Source organism: Bombina bombina, chromosome 8 (genome assembly GCF_027579735.1).
Source record: "Bombina bombina isolate aBomBom1 chromosome 8, aBomBom1.pri, whole genome shotgun sequence".
Classification (NCBI taxonomy): Eukaryota; Metazoa; Chordata; class Amphibia; order Anura; family Bombinatoridae; genus Bombina; species Bombina bombina.
Genome location: NC_069506.1, coordinates 318,655,122 through 318,680,818, shown reverse-complemented (window position 1 = coordinate 318,680,818; position 25,697 = coordinate 318,655,122). Strand labels below are relative to the sequence as shown.

At 40.0% G+C, this 25,697-nt stretch overlaps 1 protein-coding gene across 1 annotated transcript in view; it reads right to left on the bottom strand.

Moving 5' to 3' along the window:
• The window catches only part of SCN3B (sodium voltage-gated channel beta subunit 3), a 115,312-nt gene that overhangs the window by 9,931 nt on the left and 79,684 nt on the right, over nt 1–25,697 (bottom strand). Inside the window, exons 3-4 of the mRNA XM_053691524.1 lie at nt 16,044–16,269; nt 8,740–8,878 (exon numbers count right to left, since the gene is read on the bottom strand). Of these exons, the coding sequence (XP_053547499.1) occupies nt 8,740–8,878; nt 16,044–16,269 (365 nt within the window). The remainder of the gene's footprint in view (nt 1–8,739; nt 8,879–16,043; nt 16,270–25,697) is intronic.

Genomic DNA, 25,697 nt, shown 5'->3' with positions numbered 1-25,697 from the left:
TACCTTAATTCCGATTGGCTGATAGAATCCTATGATGTCACTTAAAGGAACCTTCATTTGTCGGGAGTCGCCGGAAGAAGAGGATGGATCTGCGTCGGCTGCTTCAAGATGGTCCCGCTCCGCGCCGGATGGAAGAAGATAGAAGATGCCGCCTTGATGAAGATGTCTACCAGTCCGGATGTCCTCTTCTTGCCAGATAGGATGAAGACTTCGGATCCTCTTCTGGACGGATCGGTGATACCCGGCGTGGTGAAGATAAGGTAGGGAGATCTTCATGGGCTTAGTGTTAGGTTTTTTAAGGGATGTTTGGGTTAGATTAGGGGTATGTGGGTGGTGGGTTGTAATGTTGGGGGGTGGTATTTTGTGTTTATTTAAATGCAAAAGAGCTGTTTTCTTTGGAGCATGCCCCGCAAAAGGCCCTTTAAAGGGCTGGTAAGGTAAAAGAGCTGTTAACTTTTTATTTTAGAATAGGGTAGGGCATTTTTTTATTTTGGGGGCTTTGTTATTTTTTTAGGGGGCTTAGAGTAGGTGTAATTAGTTTAAAATTCTTGTAATCTTTTTTTATTTTTTGTAATTTAGTGTTTGTTCTTGTAATTTAGTTTAGTTGATTTAATTGTAGATAATTGTAGATAGTTTAGTTAATTAATTTATTTATCGTGTAGTGTTAGGTTTAATTGTAACTTAGGTTAGGATTTATTTTACAGGTAATTTTGTAATTATTTTAACTAGGTAACTATTAAATAGTTATTAACTATTTAATAGCTATTGTACCTAGTTAAAATAAATACAAAGTTGCCTGTAAAATAAATATAAATCCTAAAATAGCTACAATATAATTATTAGTTATATTGTAGCTATATTAGGGTTTATTTTACAGGTAAGTATTTAGCTTTAAATAGGATTAATTTATTTAATAAGAGTTAATTTATTTCGTTAGATAAAAATTATATTTAACTTAGAGGGGTGTTAGTGTTAGACTTAGCTTTAGGTGTAAATACATTTATTATAGTAGCGGCGAGGTCCGGTCGGCAGATTAGGGGTTAATACTTGAAGTTAGGTGTCGGCGATGTTAGGGAGGGCAGATTAGGGGTTAATACTATTTATTATAGGGTTTGCGAGGTGGGAGTGAGGCGGTTTAGGGGTTAATAAATTTATTAGAGTAGCGGCGAGGTCCATTCGGCAGATTAGGGGTTAATAAGTGTAGGTAAGGTAGCGGCGACGTTGGGGGGGCAGATTAGGGGTTAATAAATATTATGTAGGTGTCGGCGATGTTAGGGGCAGCAGATTAGGGGTACATAGGGATAATGTAGGTTGCGGCGGTGTGCGTTCGGCAGATTAGGGGTTTAAAAAATTTATTAGACTGGCGGCGATGTGGGGGGACCTCGGTTTAGGGGTACATAGGTAGTTTATGGGTGTTAGTGTACTTTTGAGCACAGTAGTTAAGAGTTTTATAAACCGGCGTTAGCCCATAAAGCTCTTAACTCCTGACTTTTTTCTGCGGCTGGAGTCTTGTCGTTAGAGTTCTAACGCTCACTTCAGCCAAGACTCTAAATACCAGCGTTAGGAAGATCCCATTGAAAAGATAGGATACGCAATTGACGTAAGGGGATCTGCGGTATGGAAAAGTTGTGGCTGGAAAGTGAGCGTTAGACCCTTTCCTGACTGACTCTAAATACCAGAGGGCGGCCAAAACCAGCGTTAGGACCCCCTAATGCTGGTTTGGACGGCTAACGCAGAACTCTAAATCTAGGTGTATATATTTTTATGCCATTTTTCTCAAGCCTTCCCTATGTTTATTCTGTACTGCCATCTAGTGACCCTTTTTGGTAATGCTCCTGTTTTCTATAGTATCTTACCTCTGACCTATTATGCATTTCCTTTTTGTGTATTGCTTCGCCCTTGTAGTTTGATGATGTTTTCCTGTGTCATGGCTGCAGCTAACAGGCCTCATGTAACAAGCACTCATGTTAATACATTGCAAGCTACGATCAGTATCAACTTTTGACCGCTTAAATACTGTAACCATTCATTCATCTGCTGTATTTTATTATCTGCTGTAACCTGATATTCAGAATAAAGCAACTTGTGGATTGACAAGGTATTGGTAAGTTCAGCTATCTGACAAGGATTGTCTGCAGTGATTGTATCTTCTTATACAGGCCAGGCATAGAGGTCTCAGCAAGGGATAGATCATTATTACAACTATCTGAGTCAGAATAGTCAAAAGTTGTATAGAATTCCTACAGCCTGCTATGTATATGTGTGTGTCTAATCTGCAATCAAGCTCAGGGCCATCCGCCATCTTGTGAAAGCACAAGGTCGCACAAGTTTACTGCACTTCATCTGAATGTTGAAAATTGTTTCTCTGCATTGAACTGTTACCCCACCTGTTTAAGCTGCTGTTTGTCTTCTTAAAGAGACAGTACCATTTTTTGCAAAACTTGAAAAAATGTCTAGACAAGGCTCTGAGCACTCTTTTTATAGCCAAACCCGCAGATGTACAGGGAGCAGATCCTGCAGATATTGCTGAACAGAGTGTAAGACCCAAACGTACAATAAAACTGACACATAAACTCAGAGAAAACTATGAATTCACTAGAGATGAGATCTCCAGCAATCTGTCAGACTTATGGGACAGAATTTCACAATGCATGTCAGTTTTGTCACACTTTAATGATCAACCAGCCAAATTGAGAGACTCTATAGATCACCTATCTGCTGCATATGAACGCTACCAGCGGCTGTCTGCAAAATACACAGGCTTCTTACAGGACTTTAATATAGAGGACTCTTCAGCAGAACTGACTAGGACTGATGCACTCGACCAACATAGAGATCTCTTAGTACAAATCGCTAAAGAAAAGGCAGAGTTCTGCATTGCTCAACTGCAGGAGACCAGATCTCATAGATCCACATCAACTAAGCTCACTGCACGTTCTTCTAGATCCTCTCGCTCCAGAAGTTCAACATTAAGAGACAAGCTAATAGAGGCCCGTGCTGATGCAGAATCAAAAAAGCGCAAAGCTCCTTTATCAGAAGGGAAGCAGAAATGGAAGAGAAAGCAAAGCTCTCCAAGCACAAAGGGCTGCCTAGGAAGCAGAGATGGAAGCCCAAAGCAAAGCTCTCCAAGCACAAAGGGCTGCCCAGGAAGCAGAGATGGAAGCCCAAAGCAAAGCTCTCCAATCACAAAGGGCTGCCCAGGAAGCACAAATGGCTGCCCAGCAAGCAGAGGTGGATTCCCAAATAAAGGTTCTGCAAATGGAAAAGGAAGAATCAGCAGCCCTAGCAAGGCTGAAAGTCCTTCAGCAAGCAATGGGAGAAAGTACTAATTCAGATTGCCATATCCCAGCAGATCTGGACGAACCAGTTTAACGCACTAGTAAATACGTGCTAAAGCATAATATTTGCAACGATACAGAGTCATCTCCTGTGCCTGCTACTAACACCATCATTCTCAATCTCAACACAGAGACCTCTCGGCACCAAATGCCTGAGCCTCTTCAAATCCACAACAAAAGTGCATCTAAGCAGCAAACCGCATCACCTTCCGCTGACAATAAGGTGACTTCAAGTGACAAGCCACAGCTCAAGCCACAGTCAGCAGAAGCCTTAGAGACTACACCACAGTTGAATGCTCTTGCAACATCATTTTATCCTGGTAAACTTCACCCTTCTTCACCAAAGAACTTTCACACCCAAGGGGTTCCTCAAGTTACTTTGGCACAAAGAGTGAGAGATCAGACTTTACTTACTTTGCCAGATACATGATTCGCCGTGAGCTCATTAACACAAGCCTCTCAAGGTTTGACGACTGTCCAGAGAGCTACAGGGCCTGGAGATCAACCTTCAAGGCTGCTACCGCTGATCTCGACCTTACAACCAAGGAGGAACTTGATTTGCTCATAAAGTGGCTAGGGCCAGAATCTGCAGATCGTGTTAAAAGACTGAGAACAGTACATGTTGACCACCCAGATTCAAGCGTTGTTGCTGCATGGGCAAGACTTGAGCAAGCCTATGGTAGCTCTGAAGCCATAGAAAGCGCTCTGTTCAAGAGACTGCAAAACTTCCCGAAAATAGGGAACAAAGACTATCGCAAGCTCCAAGAACTAAGTGACCTCCTCATGGAGCTTGAGTTGGCAAAGACAGACCCACGTCTACCTTGACTAAGCTTTCTGGACACTGCTCATGGTGTCAATCCAGTGGTGTCTAAACTGTCATGTAACCTGCAAGAGAAATGGGCACAATAGGGCTCAAGATACAAAAGAGACTATAATGTATCTTTTCCTCCATTCTCATACTTTTGCAGGTACATCAGCAATCAAGCCTGGATGAGAAACAATCCCAGCTTCAGCTTCTGCGAACCCAACTTGCCTGCTTCATCATCCTCACCAACATCATCAAGGTATGATAACACGGCAGCTAAACAAAGAGACTTTAATAGAGCAATATCTGTTAAAAGGGCAGACATCTCCGAGTCACCACCAGTATCCTCTCCTGCACACCAGAGTGACTTGGGAGAGAGAGATAAAGACCCTAATTGTCAGTGCCCTATTCACAGGAAGCCTCACCCTCTTAAGAAATGTTGTGGGCTTAGGGTGAAGACTTTACAAGAGCGCAGGGAGATTCTCCAGAAACTTGGAGTATGCTACAGGTGTTGTGCTTCTTATGGTCTAGTGCTGCGGAATCTGTTGGCACTCTACAAATAGCCGATAATAATAATAATGGTCACTTTGCTAAAGACTGTAAAGTTGTTATAAAGTGCACAGAATGCAGTAGCGACAGACACTTTACAGCTATGCATCCTACTCCCCTTCCAGACAACCCACAGCCGCTAACTGCCTTTACCCCTGTCTCAATTCATGGCGGGGAGCAACAAAGTCGTGCTCCAGTCACAGCAAGGGTTTCCTCTGCATGCACAGAAGTCTGTGGAGAAGGCTTAGACTACAAATGCTGTGCCAAGGTATGTCTAGTCAAGATTTACCCACAGGATCAACCTGAGAAAGTTGCTAGGATGTATGCTATAATAGATGAACAGAGCAACAGATCCCTGGTTAAGCCTAAATTCTTTGAGATCTTCGGCATAGAGGGTCATGCAACACCGTATACTTTGAGAACCTGTTCTGGTTGTGTAGAGGCCTTTGGCAGAAGGGCCAATGGATTCATGGTCTCTCATATCAAAAGAAACAAAGGCATACCCCTACCAACATTAGTCGAGTGTGACCAGATACCAGTCGAAAGGGAAGAGATTCCTACTCCAGAGGCTGCCTATCACCATCCTCACTTAAGGCACCTTGTTGATGAGATTCTGGCAATGGACATGAATGCAGAAATCTTGGTCCTGCTAGGAAGAGACATTCTCAGAGTACATAAAGTACGCGAGCAGTGCGATGGACCGGATGATGCGCCTTATGCACAAAGACTTGATCTAGGCTGGGTGATAGTTGGCGATGTATGCTTGAATAGTATGCGTACATCATCTGAGATCCACTCCTTCAAAACGTACATATTAGGAAATGGACGTGCACCCTACTTCAAACAGTGCTTTCATCATTATGAAGTAAGGGAGAAGCCTCCTGACATCATCCAAATACCCGATGTTACTCCTATACTTTGTGACGACAATCTGGGTACCACATTGTTTTGTACTACAAGTGATGACAACAAAATAGCCTTGTCAGTTGAAGTAATGGACAAAGAATTCTTCAAGGACGCATCTAACAACTGGGTTGCACCATTGCCTTTTCGTGCTGCAAGGGTCAAACTCCCAAACAATCACGAAAAGGCGTTATCCAGATTCAACTCACTTCAACGAACACTAAAGAACAGGCCTGAAATGAAGGACCATTTCATTGCCTTTATGAAAAGAATCTTTGACAATGATCATGCCGAACCAGCTTTACCACTTCAAAAACTCCAAGAGTGCTGGTACCTGCCTTTCTTCGGAGTGTATCATCCACGTAAGCCAAAACAAATCAGGGAAGTGTTCGACTCCAGTGCCAAGCATCAAGGCGTATCCCTGAACGATGTTCTTCTCACTGGTCCTAACCTAACCAACAACCTTGTAGGTGTACTTATGAGGTTCAGAAGAGAGCCAGTTGCCATAACTGCTGATATTGAACAAATGTTTAATTGCTTCATTGTACAAGAAGACCATAGGAACTTCCTAAGGTTTCTGTGGTACCGTGACAACAACATGGACAATGAAATGATTGAGTACCCCATGAAGGTACGTTTTCGGAAATAGCCCTTCACCTGCTGTTGCAACATATGGTTTACGAAGGACTGCTCTTGACGGAGAAAAGGAGTATGGTGTGGATGCTAGACACTTCGTTGAGAGAGACTTCTATGTCGACGATGGACTTAAATCTTTACCTGTAGATGGAGAAGCCATAGATCTGCTCCAAAGGACACAAAGTATGCTTTCTGACTACACAAGATTGCTTCAAATAGTGTTGCTGTTATGAAGGCCTTTCAACCTGGCGACCATGCGAATGGACATTCCACTTGTACAGAGAAGTCTGGGCATACGGTGGGACTTGTTAAAGGACACCTTTGGCTTTCAAGTCAGCTCTGCAGATAAGCCATTTACCAAACGTGGTGTTCTGTCGGTGGTGAACAGTCTATACGATCCACTGGGATTTGTGGCCCCCATCACCATACAAGTTAAAGCCCTATTGAGACAGCTCTCAGAGACTATTAAAGATTGGGATGCTCCACTACCAATAGACAAACTTTCAAGGTGGGAGTCCTGGAAACATTCTCTACATTCCTTAGATGGAATTTGTATACCATGTTGCTACACTTCAGCTTCCCTTGCTACAAGTCAGAGAAAAGAGCTTCACATTTTCTCAGATGCGTCTACTGAGGCCATAGCACCTGTTGCCTACCTCAAGGTAAGAGACTCTTCTAATCAAACCCATTTATGGTTTCTGTTTGGGAAAGCTAAGCTAGCTCCTAAGCCTGAACACACCATTCCCAGGCTTGAACTTTGTGGGGCCGTGCTAGCTGTAGAAATTGCAGATTTCATTCTGCGGGAGCTAGACATTCAGATAGACGACGTCAAGTTCTACACAGATAGCAAAGCTGTTCTGGGCTACATATACAGCCAGACTTAACATTTCTATGTCTATGTCAGCAACCGTGTAGAAAGAATCAGGAAATCATCTAAGCCCAAACAATGGCATTATGTTCCATCTGAAATTAATCCTGCAGATCATGCCACTAGGCCGGTGTCTGCAAGTGTCTTTGCAAATTCTTCTTGGTTAACAGGCTCTGAATTCCTGCGGAATGATCCAGAAGAAACCACAGCTGATGTCTTCAGTCTTCTAGTACCTGACAACGATCCAGAGATTCGTCCTGAAGTAAAAACCCTTGTCACCAGAACTGAACAAAGACTCGTCTTGGGCTGTCAACGCTTTGAACATTTTTCCAAGTGGACAAGGCTTGTACGTACCATTGCAAGGTTAGTCCACATTGCACACTGCTTTCACACAAAGCCCACAGATGCTCATTGTCAAGGTTGGCACATGTGCCAAAGGTTTCTTTCTGCAAAGGATATTGCTGAAAGTGAACTGTTCATAATACGCAGTGTACAACAGGATGTCTTTGGCTCAGAAAGTAAATGTATCCGTGACAAGAGGGGCATTCCAAAAAACAGCCCAATAGCTAACCTGAACCCATTCATGATGGAATGTTAAGGGTTGGAGGACGATTAAACAAGGCTAAGTTGGGAGGTCAAGAACAGAATCCTCTCATTATACCCGCCATTTTTCTCAAGGCTTCCCTATGTTTATTCTGTACTGCCATCTAGTGACCCTTTTTGGTAAAGTTCCTGTTTTCTACAGTATCTTACCTCTGACCTATTATGCATTTCCTTTTTGTGTATTGCTCCGCCCTTGTAGTTTTATGATGTTTTCCTGTATCATGGCTGCAGCTAACAGCCTCATGTAACAAGCACTCATGATAATACATTGCAAGCTACGATCAGTATCAACTTTTGACCGCTTAAATACTGTAACCAGTCATTCATCTGCTGTATTTTATTATCTGCTGAAACCTGATATTCAGAATAAATCAACTTTGTGGATGGACAAGGTATTGGTAAGTTCAGCTATCTGACAAGGATTGTCTGCAATGATTGTATCTTCTTATAAAGGCCAGGCATAGAGGTCTCAGCAAGGGATAGATCATTATTACAACTATCTGAGTCAGAATAATAAGTGAAATATGACCCAGTATATGTGTTGTTTATTATCTAGAGTTTGGTTTGTGGTCAGTAAAACTGGCACATATTAAAGGGCCATTAAAAACTATTTTCTAAGCATAGTATTTAGGCTATTTCCCGCCTCCTTGTAATTATGGGTGCTGTCAAATCTACCTTTCACTTCAGTCCCGTACTGATGTGTTTGCACATGTGCAGCAACTCTCCTTCAGAAATCTGCTGTGTAACCTAGGTTCCAAAATGGCGGAACAATAATTAAAGGGAGAAGTATGAAATGTATTTAATGTTTAATGTCCCTTTAAGCATAGAGCAAAAGTTCACTGAACCAAGAATGAAAATAGTGCTTCTAATCAAAATGGCTGCTAGTGTTCATGTGGGCATCCAAAATCGCTCATCCATAGCTGTTAATTTGCTCATAATTATTAAATGATAGATTGTGGCCAACCCCTTGGGGTGTTAATAAATTGAAATGCCACAAAAAAGTTTATGTCCCTGTAAGTGTAAATAAATAAACTTACATGCTTTCTTGGGTCACTTCTTCTGCTTTAGAGATTTTTCTGTAGCAATATACAATTTCAACCAAGAGCCAGAAGGTTAGGAAAGCGAGGAGGACGTACATCACAATTTCAGAGAGCACGGATGTAAAATCTTCCCCAGCTGTTAGACACAAGAGGATAACTAATGGTTAAAATAGCACTGAAATTGCTTCTGATTCTCCATTCACTCTACATTACATGTTGTTTGCCCAACCTAGAGGCCATAAAAATGACTGATGATGGTTTTAATAACTTATTTAAAACCAATATTATAAGTATAATGTTACTAACAGCAGAAATAGTCTATAATACAATATTTAAAGGACATGAAACCCAAAATATTTCTCTCATGATTCAGATGGAGCATACAGTTTTAACCCCTTAATGACACAAATTTACCCTGTATATAGTGTGTCCTAAGGAGTTTTACGCCCTGTAATACGACTGTAATACAGCTGTCATTAAGGGGTTAAACAATTAGTTTACTTCTAATAATAAATTTGCTTCATTCTCTTGGTATTCTTAAACCAAATAGCAGCAATGCGTTACTGGGAGCTAGCTGAACACATCAGGTGAGCCAATGACAATAGCATATCTGTGCAGCCACCAATCAGCAGCTTGTACCCATTAGTGCATCATTGATAATCCTGAGCCTACCTTGGTATGCTTTCCAACAAAAGATACAAAGGAAATTAGATAATTGAAGTCAATTAGAAAGTTGTTTAAAATGGTATGTTCTAATTTTCTTATTAGTAATTCAAACAATAAAAACAACATTTCTTAACCACATATTTTACTGCATAATTTTGCTGGTTCTACCTTACCAATGACCTATTGTGATAAAATGTATATTTTACATAAGGGCTGCTATACAACTTACTAGCGGATAATATACAATTAATAGCAGAAAACAAGCACACCAGTGAATGTTCACTACTACAGCGGACCACTGAGCATGCACAAAGACACTCCCCATAATAAAGATAGACTGTTGTTTCTAAATAAGAGGTTTACTGGATATTTCACTTAGAAACTGCAGCCCCTTGTGGTCAAAATGAAGTAACAGATGTGAAATTATTTGTAGGTTAAAACATCTTTAAGGAATCTATGGAACAGCATGTGGGTGAATCCTATTATTATTATTATTTTTGCATGTCAATAGATGCACAAGCATATACTTTACATGAATATTAAAAAGAAAAAAAAAATAGGATTGATCTAAAAAAAAAAAAGATTTTGTAATTATCGTAATTATAATACATCAAGCAACTATGATTGTTATTAACAGAATTGTGGTTATTGTCTTGAAAACAATTGTATTCCTCTTTTTTTTGTGCTGCATTTTTAACATTTTGACATTTTAATTCATGGACAAAAGTATCTTAAAATATATACAATTAAATGGATATGAAACTTAAAATTTTCTTCTGTGATTCAAAGCATACAAAAAGTTTCCAATTTACTTCTATAATTAAAATTGCTTTGTTCCCATTATATTCTGTGTTGAAGAGATAACTAACGGCTAGATTACGAGTTTTGAGTTATGGGTGAAAAAGCCTCATAACGCTGCTTTTTCACTACTGCTGGTATTACGGTCTTGTACGTATAGCTGTAAAGCAAACTTTTTTGGCCGTCATGCAACGTAACTACCGCAGCTTTCTAAAAGTCCTTTTTCAATGGGACTTCCATAGTGCCGGTATTATGAGTTTGCCTGTCTGGCCAAAAAGTGAGCGGTACAGCCCATAACTAAAAGATCCATACCTTAAACTGAAAGTCAGTAGTTATGGCTTTAATGTTACAAAGCCATAACAAATAACTAAAGTGCTAAAAAGTACACTAACACCCATAAACTACCTATTACCTCTAAACTGAGGCCCTCCTGCATCACAAACACTAAAATAAAATTATTAACCCCTAATCTGCCACTCCCGACATCGCCGCCACTAGAATAAACATATTAACCCCTAAACCGCCATACTCCCGCATTGCAAACACTAGATTTTATTATTATTTTATTATTATCGGTTATTTGTAAAGCGCCAAGAGATTCCGCAGCCCTATAAACAAATGCGGAGTACAACAAAACAATTATAGGGATCAAATAGGTAGAGGGCCCTGCCAAGAGTTACACTGTTGTAGTCAGCTCTTAAGAAGGTGATCTACAAACAGCTGGACTCTTAGGCTTAAATGCTAAGGGGGTTAAGGGGATAGCAATGGAGGAGAGGAACTGGTATAAAGAAAGGTTAGCGTAGGTTGTATGCATCCCTGAACAGTAGAGTCTTTAGGGAGCACTTGAAGCTTTTAAAACTAGAAGAGAGTCTTGTGGGGCGAGGCAGAGAGTTCCACAAGATGGGAGCCAGTCTGGAGAAGTCCTGTAAATGGGAGTATGATGAGGTGACAAGAGAGGAGGAGAGTAGAAGGTCGTGAGCAGAGCGAAGGGGACGGGAGGGAGAGTATCTGGAGACAAGGTCTGAGATATAGGGGGGAGCAGTGCAGTTGAGGGCTTTGTATGTCAGAGTGAGAATTTTGTGTTTGATCCTAGAGGCAAGAGGAAGCCAGTGAAGGGATTGGCAGAGAGGTGCAGCAGATGAAGAGCGAAGTGTAAGGAAGATGAGTCTGGAAGAGGCATTCATTATGGATTGTAAAGGAGCTAGGCAGCAGGTGGGGAGACCAGAGAGGACAGAGTTGCAGTAATTGAGGCGGGAAAGAATGAGAGAGTGGATTAAAATCTTAGTTGTGTCTTGTGTAAGGAAGTGTCTAATTTTAGAGATGTTTTTAAGGTGGAAGCGGCAGGTTTTAGCCAATGACTGAATGTGAGGAGTGAAAGAAAGATTTGAGTCAAATGTGACCCCGAGATATCGGGCATGCGGGGTAATGATGCAGTTGTCGACAGTTAAATATTATTAACCCCTAATCTGCTGTCCCTAACATTGTCACAGCCTACATTACTGTTATTAACCCCTAATCTGCTGTCCCCAAAATCGCCACCACTATACTAAAGTTATTAACCCCCAAACCTAACCCTAAGTCTAACCCTAACCCTATCACCCACTAACTTTAATATAATTAAAATAAATCTAAATAAAAATTACAATTAATACCTAAATAATTCCTATTTAAAACTAAATACTTGCCTATAAAATAAACCCTAAGCTAGCTACAATAGAACTAATAGTTACATTGTATCTATCTTAGGTTTTATTTTTATTTCACAGGTAAGTTTGTATTTATTTTAACTAGGTAGACTAGTTACTAAATAGTTATTAACTATTTACTAGCTACCTAGCTAAAATAAATACAAATTTACCTGTAAAATAAAAACTAACATGAGTTGCACTAACACCTAACCTTTCACTACAATTAAATAAATTACATTAAATACAATTACCTAAATTACAAAAAAAACCCACTAAATTACACAAAATAAAAAAGAAGTAATGAAATATTTAAACTAATTAAACCTAATCTAATATCCCTATCAAAATAAAAAAGCCCCTAGCCTAAACTAAACTGTCAATGGCCCTCAAAACCTAAGCTCCCCATTGCCCCGAAAAGGGCATTTGGATGAGCATTGCCCTTAAAAGGGCATTTAGCTCTTTTTCAGCCCAAACCCTAAGCTAAAAATAAAACCCACCCAATAAACCCTTAAAAAAACCTAACACTAACCCTCGAAGATCCACTTACAGTTTTTGAAGACCAGACATCCATCCTCAACGAAGCTGGGAGAAGTCTTCATCCAAGCGGCAAGAAGTCCTCAATGAAGCCGGGAGAAGTCTTCATCCAGACGGCAAGAAGTGGTCCTCCAGGCGGGCAGAAGTCTTCATCCAGACAGCATCTTCTATCTTCATCCTTCCGACGCGGAGCGGCTCCATCTTCAAGACATCCGGCGTGGAGCATCCTCTTCTGAAAACGGCTATTGAAGAATGAAGGTTCCTTTAAGAGACGTCATCCAAGATAGCGTCCCTTGAATTCCGATTGGCTGATAGAATTCTATCAGCCAATCGGAATTAAAGGTGAAAAATCCTATTGGATGATGCAATCAGCCAATAGGATTGAGCTTCAATCCTATTGGCTGATCCAATCAGCCAATAGGATTGAGCTTGCATTCTATTGGCTGTTCCAATCAGCCAATAGAATGCAAGCTCAATATTATTGGCTGATTGGATCAGCCAATAGGATTGAAGCTCAATCCTATTGGCTGATTGCATCAGCCAACATGATTTTTTCACCTTTAAATGCCGATTGGCTGATAGAATTCTATCAGACAATTGGAATTCAAGGGACACCATCTTGGATGACATCTCTTAAAGGAACCTTCATTCTTCAGTAGCCGTCGTCAGAAGAGGATGCTCTTGTCTTGAAAATGGAGCCGCTCCACGTCGGAAGGATGAAGATAGAAGATGCCGTCTCGATGGAGACTTCTGCCCACCTGGAGGACCACTTCTTGCTGTCTGGATGAAGACTTCTCCCGGCTTTGTTGAGGACTTCTTGCCGCTTGGATGAAGACTTCTCCTGGCTTTGTTGAGGATAGATGTCCGGTCTTCAAAAACTTTTAGTTAGTGTTAGTGTTAGTGTTAGGTTTTTTTAAGGGTTTATTGGGTGGGTTTTATTTTTAGCTTAGGGTTTGGGCTGAAAAAGAACTAAATGCCGTTTTAAGGGCAATGCCCATCCAAATGCCCTTTTCAAGGCAATGGGGAGCTTAGGTTTTTTAGATAGGATTTTATTTGGGGGGTTTGATTGTTTGGGTGGTGGGTTTTATTTTGGGGGGTTGTTTGTATTTTTTTACAGGTAAAAGAGCTGATTTCTTTGGGGCAATGCCCCGCAAAAGGCCCTTTTAAGGGCCATTGGCAGTTTAGTTTAGGCTAGGGTTTTTTTTATTTGGGGGGGGGGGGGGGGTTATTTTGATAGGGCTATTAGATTAGGTGTAATTAGTTTAAATATTTGATAAAAAAATATTTTGTGTAATTTAGTGTTTTTTTTTGTTTGTAATTTATTTAATTATAGTGTAAGGTTAGGTGTTAGTGTATGACAGGGTAGGTTTTATTTTACAGGTAAATTTGTATTTATTTTAACTAGGTAACTAGTAAATAGTTAATAACTATTTTAGTAACTAGTCTACCTAGTTAAAATAAATACAAACTTGTCTGTGAAATAAAAATAAAACCTAAGCTAGCTACAATTTAACTATTAGTTATATTGTAGCTAGCTTAGGGTTTATTGTATAGGTAAGTATTTCGTTTTAAATAGGAATTATTTAGGTATTAATTGTAATTTTTATTTAGATTTATTTTAATTATGTTCAAGTTAGTGGGTGTTAGGGTTAGGGGTTAATAACTTTCGTATAGTGGAGGCGACGTTGGGGGCGGAAGATTAGGGATTAATAAGTGTAGGTAGGTAGCAATGACATTGGGGGCGGCAGATTAGCGGTTAATAAATGTAGGTAGGTGGCGGCGATGTCAGGGGCGGCAGATCAGGGGTAAATAAATGTAATGTAGGTGTTGGCGATGTCGGGGGCGGCAGATTAGGGGTGTTTAGACTCGGTGTATGTGTTAGGTGTAAACATAAATTTTGTTTCCCCATATGAATCAATGGGGCTGCGTTACGGAGCTTTAAACTCCTTTATTGCAGGTGTTAGGCTTTTTTTTTAGCTGGCTTTCCCATTGATGTCTATGGGGAAATCGTGCACGAGCATGTAAAACCAGCTCAAAGCAGCGCTGGTATTTGAGTGCGGTATGGTGCTCAATGGAGCTCAACGCTGCAATATTGCCTGCTAACACTGGGTTTATGAAAACCTGAAATAGCAGCGCTATAGGGAGTGGAGCGGTGGAAATAGCTTGCAAGTTAGTACCGCGCCGCTCATAACGCAAAACTCGTTATCTAGCCGTAAGTAAGTCGGTGTCTGGAACACTACATGGCAGGAAATAGTGCTGCCAGATAACATAGTAGCAAAACTGCCGACAAATAGTCCTCTAGACACGTGCACGCTGCTGAGCTTATGTCCCTGCTTTTTAACAAAAGATACCAAGAGTACAAAGAGGATTTGATAACAGAAGCATATTAGAAAGTTGTTTAAAATTGCATGTTCTATCTAAACCATGAAATAAAGATTTTGAGTTTCATGTCCCTATAAGGTATTGTTGGATGAACCTCTGAATAGCTCTAAATGTATATGCCGATGGTTCTGATGTTTGCTAAGGAGACAGGAAACATCAGTTAACTGGTGTGATTGTAGTTAACTGCTCCCTATGTTTCAGCAACGTTTAAAAACTTCCTCTTTTATGTTTATGTTTTTATATGAGATAACAGGGTTTTTTTTGTCACCATAAACCATTAAAATGGGCTGAGCTTACAAGGAAATCATATCTCCTTATTTGACTACTTTCTATCTAAATTCTATAAACTCTTGTTTTATCTCAGTTTGTTTATGAAAGTTTAATATTTAGACAGAACAATTGCAAAATTAACATTTTATTACTTATCTCGCATACCCCCAACTGGGAGTGCAATTTCTTCTGATGACTGTGTTTACATAGCTTTTTTTTTTGTAAGTACTTAAGTATTGAAACTTCATGTATAGGTGGAAATATCACAGACAAAATCGTCTATTTCAGATGCCAAAATAAAAGTAAAGGGTCTATTTTTAAACAATTTTATACTGTCCAGCAGGTAAAATGGCAAGAAATAAAAGGGGAAAACATTTTACACAGTAACCCTAAATGGTCTTTTTCGCCACTAAATTCCGAAATATAAAGGTTTTTAAGGTCTACAACATTGTTGTCAAAGGTACAAAAAAATGGCATATAATAAACAAAACGATAATATCAAACTCTTTAGCTTGATTTCACGAGTAAAATGTTGCACTAATGACTGAGTCCAGCAAGGTGGAATGGAAGCACAGCAAAAAGGAAACACAGCCAGGTCTGCATATTAGTCCTGTCTGTACATGGATTATAACAGGGATGTAGCACAGTGCAGATAGGACCTGTGGTACGGTACTCTCCTGCTGCTGCGCGGTAAAGCATTGCACTGCGCACTGGGTCTGAAAAAAAAAACATCCACAATGGGTTTGTTTTATTTTGCTTCCCCTTCACTCCCAGATGCCCATAGACCACCATCTTTCTAAACAGCTTTCTTGTGGATAATTTGTAAGATTAGTAAACTGTTATATTTGTACAATGCTTATAATGCAGGAATGGTGATTTGGAAATATAGTCTCCATTTATTTGTATTGTTATGACATTTTTTCGTATAAAATGAGGGTGGAATAAAACTGCATCACTACCTACCTTCTTCTGTGACCCTGAGGTTAATGCTTACATTGCTCTGAACAGAGTGACGGTATGAATCAAAATGGAGAATGCGTGTTACATTGCAGGTAAAGACTCCCGAGTCATTCAGTCTCACATTATGTAAGGTAATAGAAACATCCTGAAGATCTTTGCTGCCATTCCAGTGAAGACGACCTTTCATAGGGCTATCGTATATCATTGGTCCCCTGTCGTATTCGAAGATCTAGTTGGAGACAAGGTAGAACAAATCTTAATATCCATTGGCAGTTCTGAATACAGCTTCTGAAATGAAATAAATGTCTTAAATGACAATTATGGCTTCATCTCCTTTCTATGCAATACTATACAGCCTAAGTGAGTTGGAAACATTGCACGTACCACAAAATACAGGTTCTAGTCACCTTATAAATGATATACTATATGTTGTGCTCTACACAAAGTGTGGTAAAACTTTTTCAGTGTGTGCCAACATTGGCTATAATCTAAAAAAAACAATCTTCTTTTAAGCAGTATGGTGACATTAGAGGGGTGGCATTGCATGCTGCGTACCTGTTCTGCTATCTTAAGCTGTAGGTTAACTAGTCTTGCCCTAGGCTTTTTGCACAATTCCATGTTACATTTCCCATATCTGTACTACCTGAAAACAAGAGCCTTCCTGTGAGTTGAAGCAGTGGTTTTATGTCATACATTCTATGTATGAAATATAGAAGCAAACCAGAATATGAAATAGTAAAAATGATTTAATTTACAGTTATATATATATATATATATATATAGATAGATAGATAGATAGATAGATAGATAGATAGATAGATAAATAAAAGTAGATAGGAGGGGGTGGTACAATTTTAGAATCTGTGACTCTTGGTATTTGGTTTAGGGTCATTGAAGTACATTTTGTAAATACAGTCGAAAAATGAATCATTACAAAAGTTTTGCTACAAAAATAACATAAATGATGTTTACCTGATAATTTCAGTTCCATCTGTATGGGAAGAGTCCACAGCTGCATTCCTTACTTGTGGGAAATACTGAACCTGGCCACCAGGAGGAGGCAAAGACACCCCATCCAAAGGCTTAAATACCTCCCCCACTTCCTCATAACCCCAGTCATTCTGCCGAGAGAACAAGGAACAGTAGGAGAAATCTCAGGGTGAAGAAGATGCCAGAAGAAAAAATTTCAAATTTAGGGCCGCCCATCAGAGAACACGGGCGGGAGCTGTGGACTTTTCCCATACAGAAGGAAATTAAATTATCATGTAAGCATAATTTATGTTTTCCATCTTAATATGGGAAGAGTCCACAGCTGCATTCCTTACTTGTGGGAAACATATACCCAAACTTTAGAGTACACGGAATGCTAACGGGAGGGAAAAAAGAGAGGCAGACCCTAATCTGAGGGCACCACAGCCTGCAAAACCTTTCTCTCGAAGGCTGCTTCAGCAGAAGCAAAAATATCAAACTTGTAAAATTTTGGAAAAAGTATGTAAGGAGAACCAGGTAGCCGCCTTACAAATCTGATCCATAGAGGCCTCATATTTGAAGGCCCAAGAAGAAACCACTGCTCTCGTAGAATGAGCCATAATCCTCAGAGGAGGCTTATCTCCCGCCGTTTCTATGCTAAACGGATGACACTCCTCAGACAAAAAGATAAGGAAGTCGAAGAGGCCCTCTGATCCCTACGCTTCCCGGAAAAGAGAATAAACAGAGAAAAAGGTTTTTCTAAATTCCTTCATGGCCCGAAGATAGAACTTCAAGGCACAAACCACATCCAGAAATACGTTGTAAACATTCCTTTGACGAAGAAGGATTAGGACATAAGAAAGAATCCACAATCTCTTGATTGATGTTGGGAATTGACACAACCTTAGGAATAAAACCTAACCTGGTTCGTAGAACAGCCTTATCGGCATGAAAAGCCAGATAAGGAGGGACGCATTGCAAGGCAGCAATCACAGATACTCTGCACGCAGAAGCAATAGCCAGTAGAAAAGGAACCTTCCAAGAAAACAATTTAATGTCTACTTCATGCATAGGCTCCAACAGAACCCATTGCAAAACCTTAAGGACGAGATTTAAACTCCAAGGAGGAGCCTTAGATCTAAACACAGGTCTGATCCCAGAAGAGTCTTAACAAATGGCTGCACATCTGGAAGCTCTGCAAACCTCTTGTGCAGTAACACAGACAGTGTGATATACAATCTCACTTGAATTAGCTGAATAACTTTATCAAGAAAATAATAGTAATGTTGCTCTATTCTTATTAACAGCTGGTAAAAACAACTTATTTTACTAGCATGCAAAAGGTGAGCATTTACTTTTGTAATTGAATCTATAGTATGGCATTTCTCATAATAAAGAAAAAATAAAGGTTATGAGAGAAACTCTCTAAGCCTCAGAGTTGTATGAATAATTGCTCAAAAAGCTTGGTTAAGCAGTAATGTGATAAATCCTAAATATTCAGGATAAGTCTTTAGCAGTCAAAGTTAATACTCCAATATGAATGTTCAGTTAGTTTTCCTCAAGGTTCACGCACTCACACAAACACTCTAAAATATATATACAAAGTTCCAGCACACACACAATATTGCCCAGCAAGGAGATGGGTTAATCAGGAAAAAGCACCTAATTTATATAAGCAAACATAACTTGAAATAAAAGAGAGCTTATCAGGTTAGTATGCTACGATACCCAAAAGCAGCGTGGATAATGATCCAGTATTCCCCAAGGGCGGTGGTGTGGCATGGAGAGCGGTGAATGGCACCTTGGTGAGAGCAAGCCCGGAGAGAGAGCTAACAGCGGCGTTTCGGTAGCCGCGTGTGTGAGCCTGACTTCGAATCGCGTGTGCAAGAAGATCCGGCTAGCGTAGGGATCTGGGATGGTATTGCAGTCCGAGTATCAGCAGGGAAGAAGTGCAGCAAGATAGCCACAAAAGCAACACAGCAAGTTGTAAGATAGGACCTGAAAGGATAATACAAAATTTTGTTCTTAGGAAAACAAAATGTGAGAATCCACTTTAATTTTCAGGCCCTGAGTGAAGGAATAGCACTTCCTTAAATAGGAGGAAGTGCTGATAGCTAGTAACTCTTAAAGGGATATCACATCCCCCCCTTCTCAGGGAATCACCCCCGGGGATTCCAGATCTGGTTTGAGAGGGTATTTTCGATGAAAAGACCTCACCAAGCGAGGGGCATGGACTTCGGAGTGAAGATGCCAGGAATTATACTCAGGGCCATATCCCTTCCATTTAATGAGATACTCTAGTTTGTGCCGTCGAATCCTAGAATCCAGTATTAATTCGACCTCAAACTCCTTTTGACAATCCACTAGTATAGGAGGGGGAGGATCATTGCTAGTGCGAGTCATTGAGTGGAAAGGTTTTAACAATGAAATATGAAAGGCGGGATGAATTCTGTAATCCTTGGGCAATTTAAGTTTGACCACATTGGAGTTCATTATTTGTTCCACAGGGTAAGGTCCCAGAAACTGGTTTGCCAATTTCTTGCAGGGAACCCGAAGTTTAAGATTCTTGGTCGAAAGGAGTACTAAATCACCTACTTTATAATCAGGTCCGATTGCATGTTTCCGATCATAATATTTCTTCTAGTAATCTTTGGCCACAGATAGATGTTTCTTTAAAATACTCAATCTTTCTTGGAGAGTGGAAGAAAATTCTATGGCTGTTGGTGAATTCACTGCTTTGTGGGATAAGGTTATGGTGTTAGGATGATACCCATAAATTGCAAAAAAGGGGGACATTTTGGTTGAGGTACATATTGAATTATTGTGTGTAAATTCTGCCATAGGAAGGAATACTGACCAGTCATCCTGTAAATGTGAAATATAAGAGCGTAAAAAGTGTTCAATAGTCTGGTTCAGTCTTTCTGTCAACCCATTTGTCTGGGGATGGAAAGCAGTGGTATAACGGTGGTCTATTTTCAAAAGCTTACATAAGGATCTCCAGAAGGAGGAGGTGAATTGGGTACCCCTATCAGTAATTATATTAGAGGGTAGTCCATGTAGTCTGACAACCTGGTCAAGAAATACTTTTGCAGTTGTCATAGCAGTCGGTAATCCCTTTAGTGGGATGAAATGTGCCAGTCTTGTTAAATGGTCAACAATTACCATGATGGTGTTATATTGTTGTGATTCAGGTAACTCCACTATAAAATCCATGGCAATTGTACTCCATGGTTTATCTGGAATGGGCAGAGGTGTAAGTAAACCTATAGGTTTCTTGTGATCTACTTTATTACTGGCGCAGTTCTCACACCCAGATACGTAATCGTAAATGTATTTATTCATTCCTGGCCACCAGAACTTACGGCGGGTAAGTTCAATGGTTTTTTGGATACCAGGATGACCAGAAATAGTATCATCATGGGTGTGAGAGAGAATGGATGTTCTTATTTTCTCGGGTATGTATAACTGTTCTTCATGATAAAAGAGACCTGTTTCAGGATCTTTAGAACAATGCTGAAATGGAATTGAATCATGTTTCAAAGCGGTGTAAACCTCTTCTTCTAGTGGTGTCAGATTACCTATTATCTTTTCTGGTGAGATAGTAAAGTTAGATTGTTCCTGAGGAAGTAACTCATGTATACGGGAAAGTGTGTCTGCTTTGGTGTTCTGACTCCCAGGTTTATAGGTAATAATAAAATTAAAGCGATCTAGAAAAATTGACCACCTTGCCTGTCTAGCTGTTAAAGTCTTATTCTTCTTTAAGTATTCTAGGTTTTTATGATCAGTATAAATGAGAAATGGAATTACTGACCCTTCTAATAGATGTCTCCATTGTTCTAGAGAACATTTTATTGCAAGGAGTTCTTTATCACCCACTCTATAGTTAGATTCAGCACAAGTCAATGTTCTTGAATAAAAGGCAATGGTGTGAACCTCACCAATTTCCTTATCTTGTTGGGAGAGAATAGCCCCATTGCCTGTGTTAGAGGCATCTACCTCCAATTGGAATTGTAGATCAAAATTAGGCAGTGATAATATGGGAGCTGTAGTAAACAACTTCTTAAGTCTCTCAAAGGTTTCTTGAGCTTGTTCTGACCACTTGAAACGCTTATTTATACTTGTTAATTGTGTTAGGGGTCTTACTACTGAGGAGAAGTTTTTAATAAATTTACGGTAGAAATTTGCGAAGCCTATAAACCGCTGTAATGATTTTACAGTCGTGGGTGTAGGCCAATTTTCAATGGCAGATACTTTTTCAGGATCCATTTCTATTTTGTTTGGGGTTATTATATAACCCAAAAACTTTATTTTAGACACATGGAAAACACATTTTTCCAATTTCGCATATAGTTTATGCTCTTTGAGACGAGCAAGCACCCATATGACATGCTTTTCATGTTCTATGGGAGTTTTAGAATATATCAGAATGTCGTCTAGATATATGACGACACAGATATCCATTAGATCATGAAAAATGTCGTTAATAAAATGTTGGAAGGTTGCTGGGGTGTTGCTTAACCCAAAGGGCATTAGGTTATATTGGAAAAGTCCATAGCGAGTTCTAAATGCAGTTTTCCATTCATGTCCTTCTTTTATACGAATTAGGTTATAATCGCCCTTTAGATCTAATTTTGAATATATTGTAGCCTCATTTAACCTTTCGAGTAGTTCGGGAATGAGGGGTAAAGGATACCTGTTTTTAATTATTATTTCGTTCAAGGCCCTGTAGTCAATAATAAGTCTAATTGTTCCGTCTTTATTGCGTACTAAAAACATTCCGGGTGCAGCAGGAGATGTTGAGTGAGAGATGAAACCTTTACGCAGGTTTTCATCCAGATATGAACGTAAGTATACTAGTTCTTCTTGTGAAAGAGGATAAATCTTTCCATGAGGTATTTGAGATCCAGGTATTAAATCAATGGGGCAGTCAAACTCCCTATGTGGTGGGAGGTTTTCTGCCTCTTTAAGATCAAATAACTCTGCCAGGTCCTGATAAATTTCAGGTAGTTCATGTTCTATAGCAGAAATTACCTGATAGGGAAAACAAGTCTTTACACAAAAGTCAGAATCAAAGGTTACCTGTGATGATGACCAATCAATATGTGGGTTATGTATTTGTAACCAACTAAAACCCAAGATGAGAGTATGCATGTAGATAGGTATAAGGTCAAAAGTAAGATATTCAGAATGCCCCTTGTCAGTAGTTACGAGTAGAGGGATTGTCTGGTGGGTAATGGGGCCCTGTTGTATGATAGAACCATCTATGAGTTTAACAGAGACAGGATGTGATTTGCAAACAATTGGAATTTTATTAACTTTAACATAGGAGGTGTCAATATAATTTCCTGACGCCCCAGAATCAATCAAAGCATTAGAACGCACGTTTTTCTGATCCCACTGTAAAGAAAGGATGAGAGTAAGTTGTGGATTTTGTGAGATATGCAAAATATTATGATTGAATTGATTCTTACCCTTTTTTTTTCTTAGCAGTGATGGACAATTTGTGACCGAATGTTCTTTTTGTCCACAATAAAGACAGAGGTTTTCTGATCGACGTCTGGCCTTTTCTTCAGGAGTTAGAGGACCCCTTATAGCTCCAATTTCCATAGGAATCTGGTTAGAGGTGGCCTTTTCCATGTTTGAAGGGCAAGGATAGGAGCGTCTAGGCATAACTTCATAGGAAGCTCTTTCAGCCTTTCTTTCACGTAATCTGCGATCCAATGTGGTGCTTAATTTCATCAATCCATTAAGTGTGTCAGGCATCTCTAATCGGGACAATTCATCTTTAAGGGATTCAGATAGTCCCAATCTGAATTGGTTCTTTAAGCTGATTTCGTTCCACTGGGAGTCATCAATCCACATTTGGAACTCTGTGATATATTCCTCTATGTTCCTTTTCCCCTGTTTCATAGATCTTAATTTAGTTTCTGCAGTTATTTGAGTGTGGGAATCCTCATACAACGCAGTCATTGCTAGAAAAAAATCTTCAAGTGAATCTATTATTGGATGTTCACTTTCAAAGAATCTATTAGCCCAGGAGCGAGGCTCCCCCTGGAGGAAAGAGATAGTGGTGCAAACCTTGATCCTTTCACTATGATAAGTTTTAGGTCTGATATAGGCGTTTGCATGCACTTTTGAAATCCCTGAATTCGCTACGTTTACCCGAAAAGGGTTGTGGGTATTGGATGTGAGGTTCAGGAACTTCAGCTTCTTTCCCTGGCATACAATCTTTTATTAGGGTTTTGAGGGCTTTATGCTCCGTTTGTACCTCAGTTAAGGCTCTAGCAAGGTATTCTAATTTTTGATGAATATTAGAAAATTCATTTTTTATTTCATTAGGATCCATGATCTGAAAAAAAAACTTTTTTAGGCCTGAAAATTCTGTGATATACAATCTCACTGAATTAGCTGAATAACTTTATCAAGAAAATAATAGTAATGTTGCTCTATTCTTATTAACAGCTGGTAAAAACAACTTATTTTACTAGCATGCAAAAGGTGAGCATTTACTTTTGTAATTGAATCTATAGTATGGCATTTCTCATAATAAAGAAAAAATAAAGGTTATGAGAGAAACTCTCTAAGCCTCAGAGTTGTATGAATAATTGCTCAAAAAGCTTGGTTAAGCAGTAATGTGATAAATCCTAAATATTCAGGATAAGTCTTTAGCATTCAAAGTTAATACTCCAATATGAATGTTCAGTTAGTTTTCCTCAAGGTCCACGCACTCACACAAACACTCTAAAATATATATACAAAGTTCCAGCACACACACAATATTGCCCAGCAAGGAGATGGGTTAATCAGGAAAAAGCACCTAATTTATATAAGCAAACATAACTTGAAATAAAAGAGAGTTTATCAGGTTAGTATGCTACGATACCCAAAAGCAGCGTGGATAATGATCCAGTATTCCCCAGGGCGGTGGTGTGGCATGGAGAGCGGTGAATGACACCTTGGTGAGAGCAAGCCCGGAGAGAGAGCTAACAGCGGCGTTCTGGTAGCAGCGTGTGTGAGCGCGACTTCGGATCGCGTGTGCAAGAAGATCCGGCTAGCGTAGGGATCTGGGATGGTATTGAAGTCTGAGTATCAGCAGGGAAGAAGTGCAGCAAGATAGCCACAAAAGCAACACAGCAAGTTGTAAGATAGGACCTGAAAGGATAATACAAAGTTTTGTTCTTAGGAAAACAAAATGTGAGAATCCACTTTAATTTTCAGGCCCTGAGTGAAGGAATAGCACTTCCTTAAATAGGAGGAAGTGCTGATAGCTAGTAATTCTTAAAGGGATATCACAGACAGGGCCGAAAACTGTCCCTTCAGGGGACTTGCAGAAAAGTCTTTCTCCAGTTCATCCTGGAGATTAGAATAAGTAGGTCTTCCACACCTTATGATAGATGCGACAAGCAACCAGCTTACGAGCTTGAATGGGAGTAAAAATAACTCTCAGAAAACCCTCTCTTGGCTAGGACTAAGCGTTCAATCTCCACGCAGACAGCCTCAGAGAATCTAGACATTGATGAACAAAGAGACCTTGGTCAGCAGATCCCTGCGACAAAGTAACTTCCACGGAGGATATGATGACATTCCCACTTGATCCGTGAACCATATCCTCCGCGGCCAAGATGGAGCAGTCAGTATAACTGACGCCTGCTTGACTCGAGCCACTACACTAGGAAGTAGTGGTAATGGTCGGAAAGGATAAATTAGATTGAACCTCCAAAGCACTGCTAATGCATCTGTTAGCTCCGCATGAGGATCCCTGTACCTCGACCACTATCTGGGTAGCTTGGTATTGAAACGTTATAAGATCTTCCTATTGCAAATCTCTGCTAACACTCGGGATGAAGAGACCATTCTCCCGGATGAAAGGATTGTCTGCTGAGGAAATCCGCTTCCCAGTTGTCCACACCCGGAATGTGGATCGCTGACAGCGAACAAATGCAGGTTTTCCCCACACCAAAATCTGAGATACTTACCTCAAAACTAGGGAGCTTCTCATTCCCCCTGATGGTTGATGTAAGCCACTGAGGATATATTGTTTGATTGGAACTTGATTAACTGGGACGAACCCAGAAGAGGCCAAGCCTTCAGAGCATTGTATATTGCCCAAAGATCCAAAATGAGATCATTAGGGCGCTTTTCCTCCTGAGACCAGAGGCCCTGTGGCTTCCTGGCACCCCAAACAGTTCCCCATCCTGACAGACTCACTACCATAGTCACAATCACCCAGGATGGTCTTGAGATGGACGTACCTCAGGACAAGTGATCCAGACAAAACCACCAAGAGAGCGATTCTCCCGATTGGTTGTCCAGATAAATCTTTTGAGACAGATCCGAATGATCGCCGTTCCACTCATTCAGGATGCGCAGTTGCAACAGTCTGAGGTGAAACCTGGCATAGGAAATGATGTCCAAGCTGGACACCATGAGACCAATCACCTCCATACACCGAGCCACAGATGGCCTTAAGGAGATCTGGAGGGCAAGGCATGTTGAAGCTAGCTTGCAATGTCTATGGTCTTTTAGAAATATTCTCATGTCTATGGAGACTATTATAGTATCCGACAATTCTACCCTGGTACTTGATACAAGAGAACTCTCTCTAGATTATCTGCCATCCATGGTGTAACAGACCCTTCTGTCAGGACTGAAGGAGTTAATTGTGTTTAGCTAAGAAACTAATTTCTA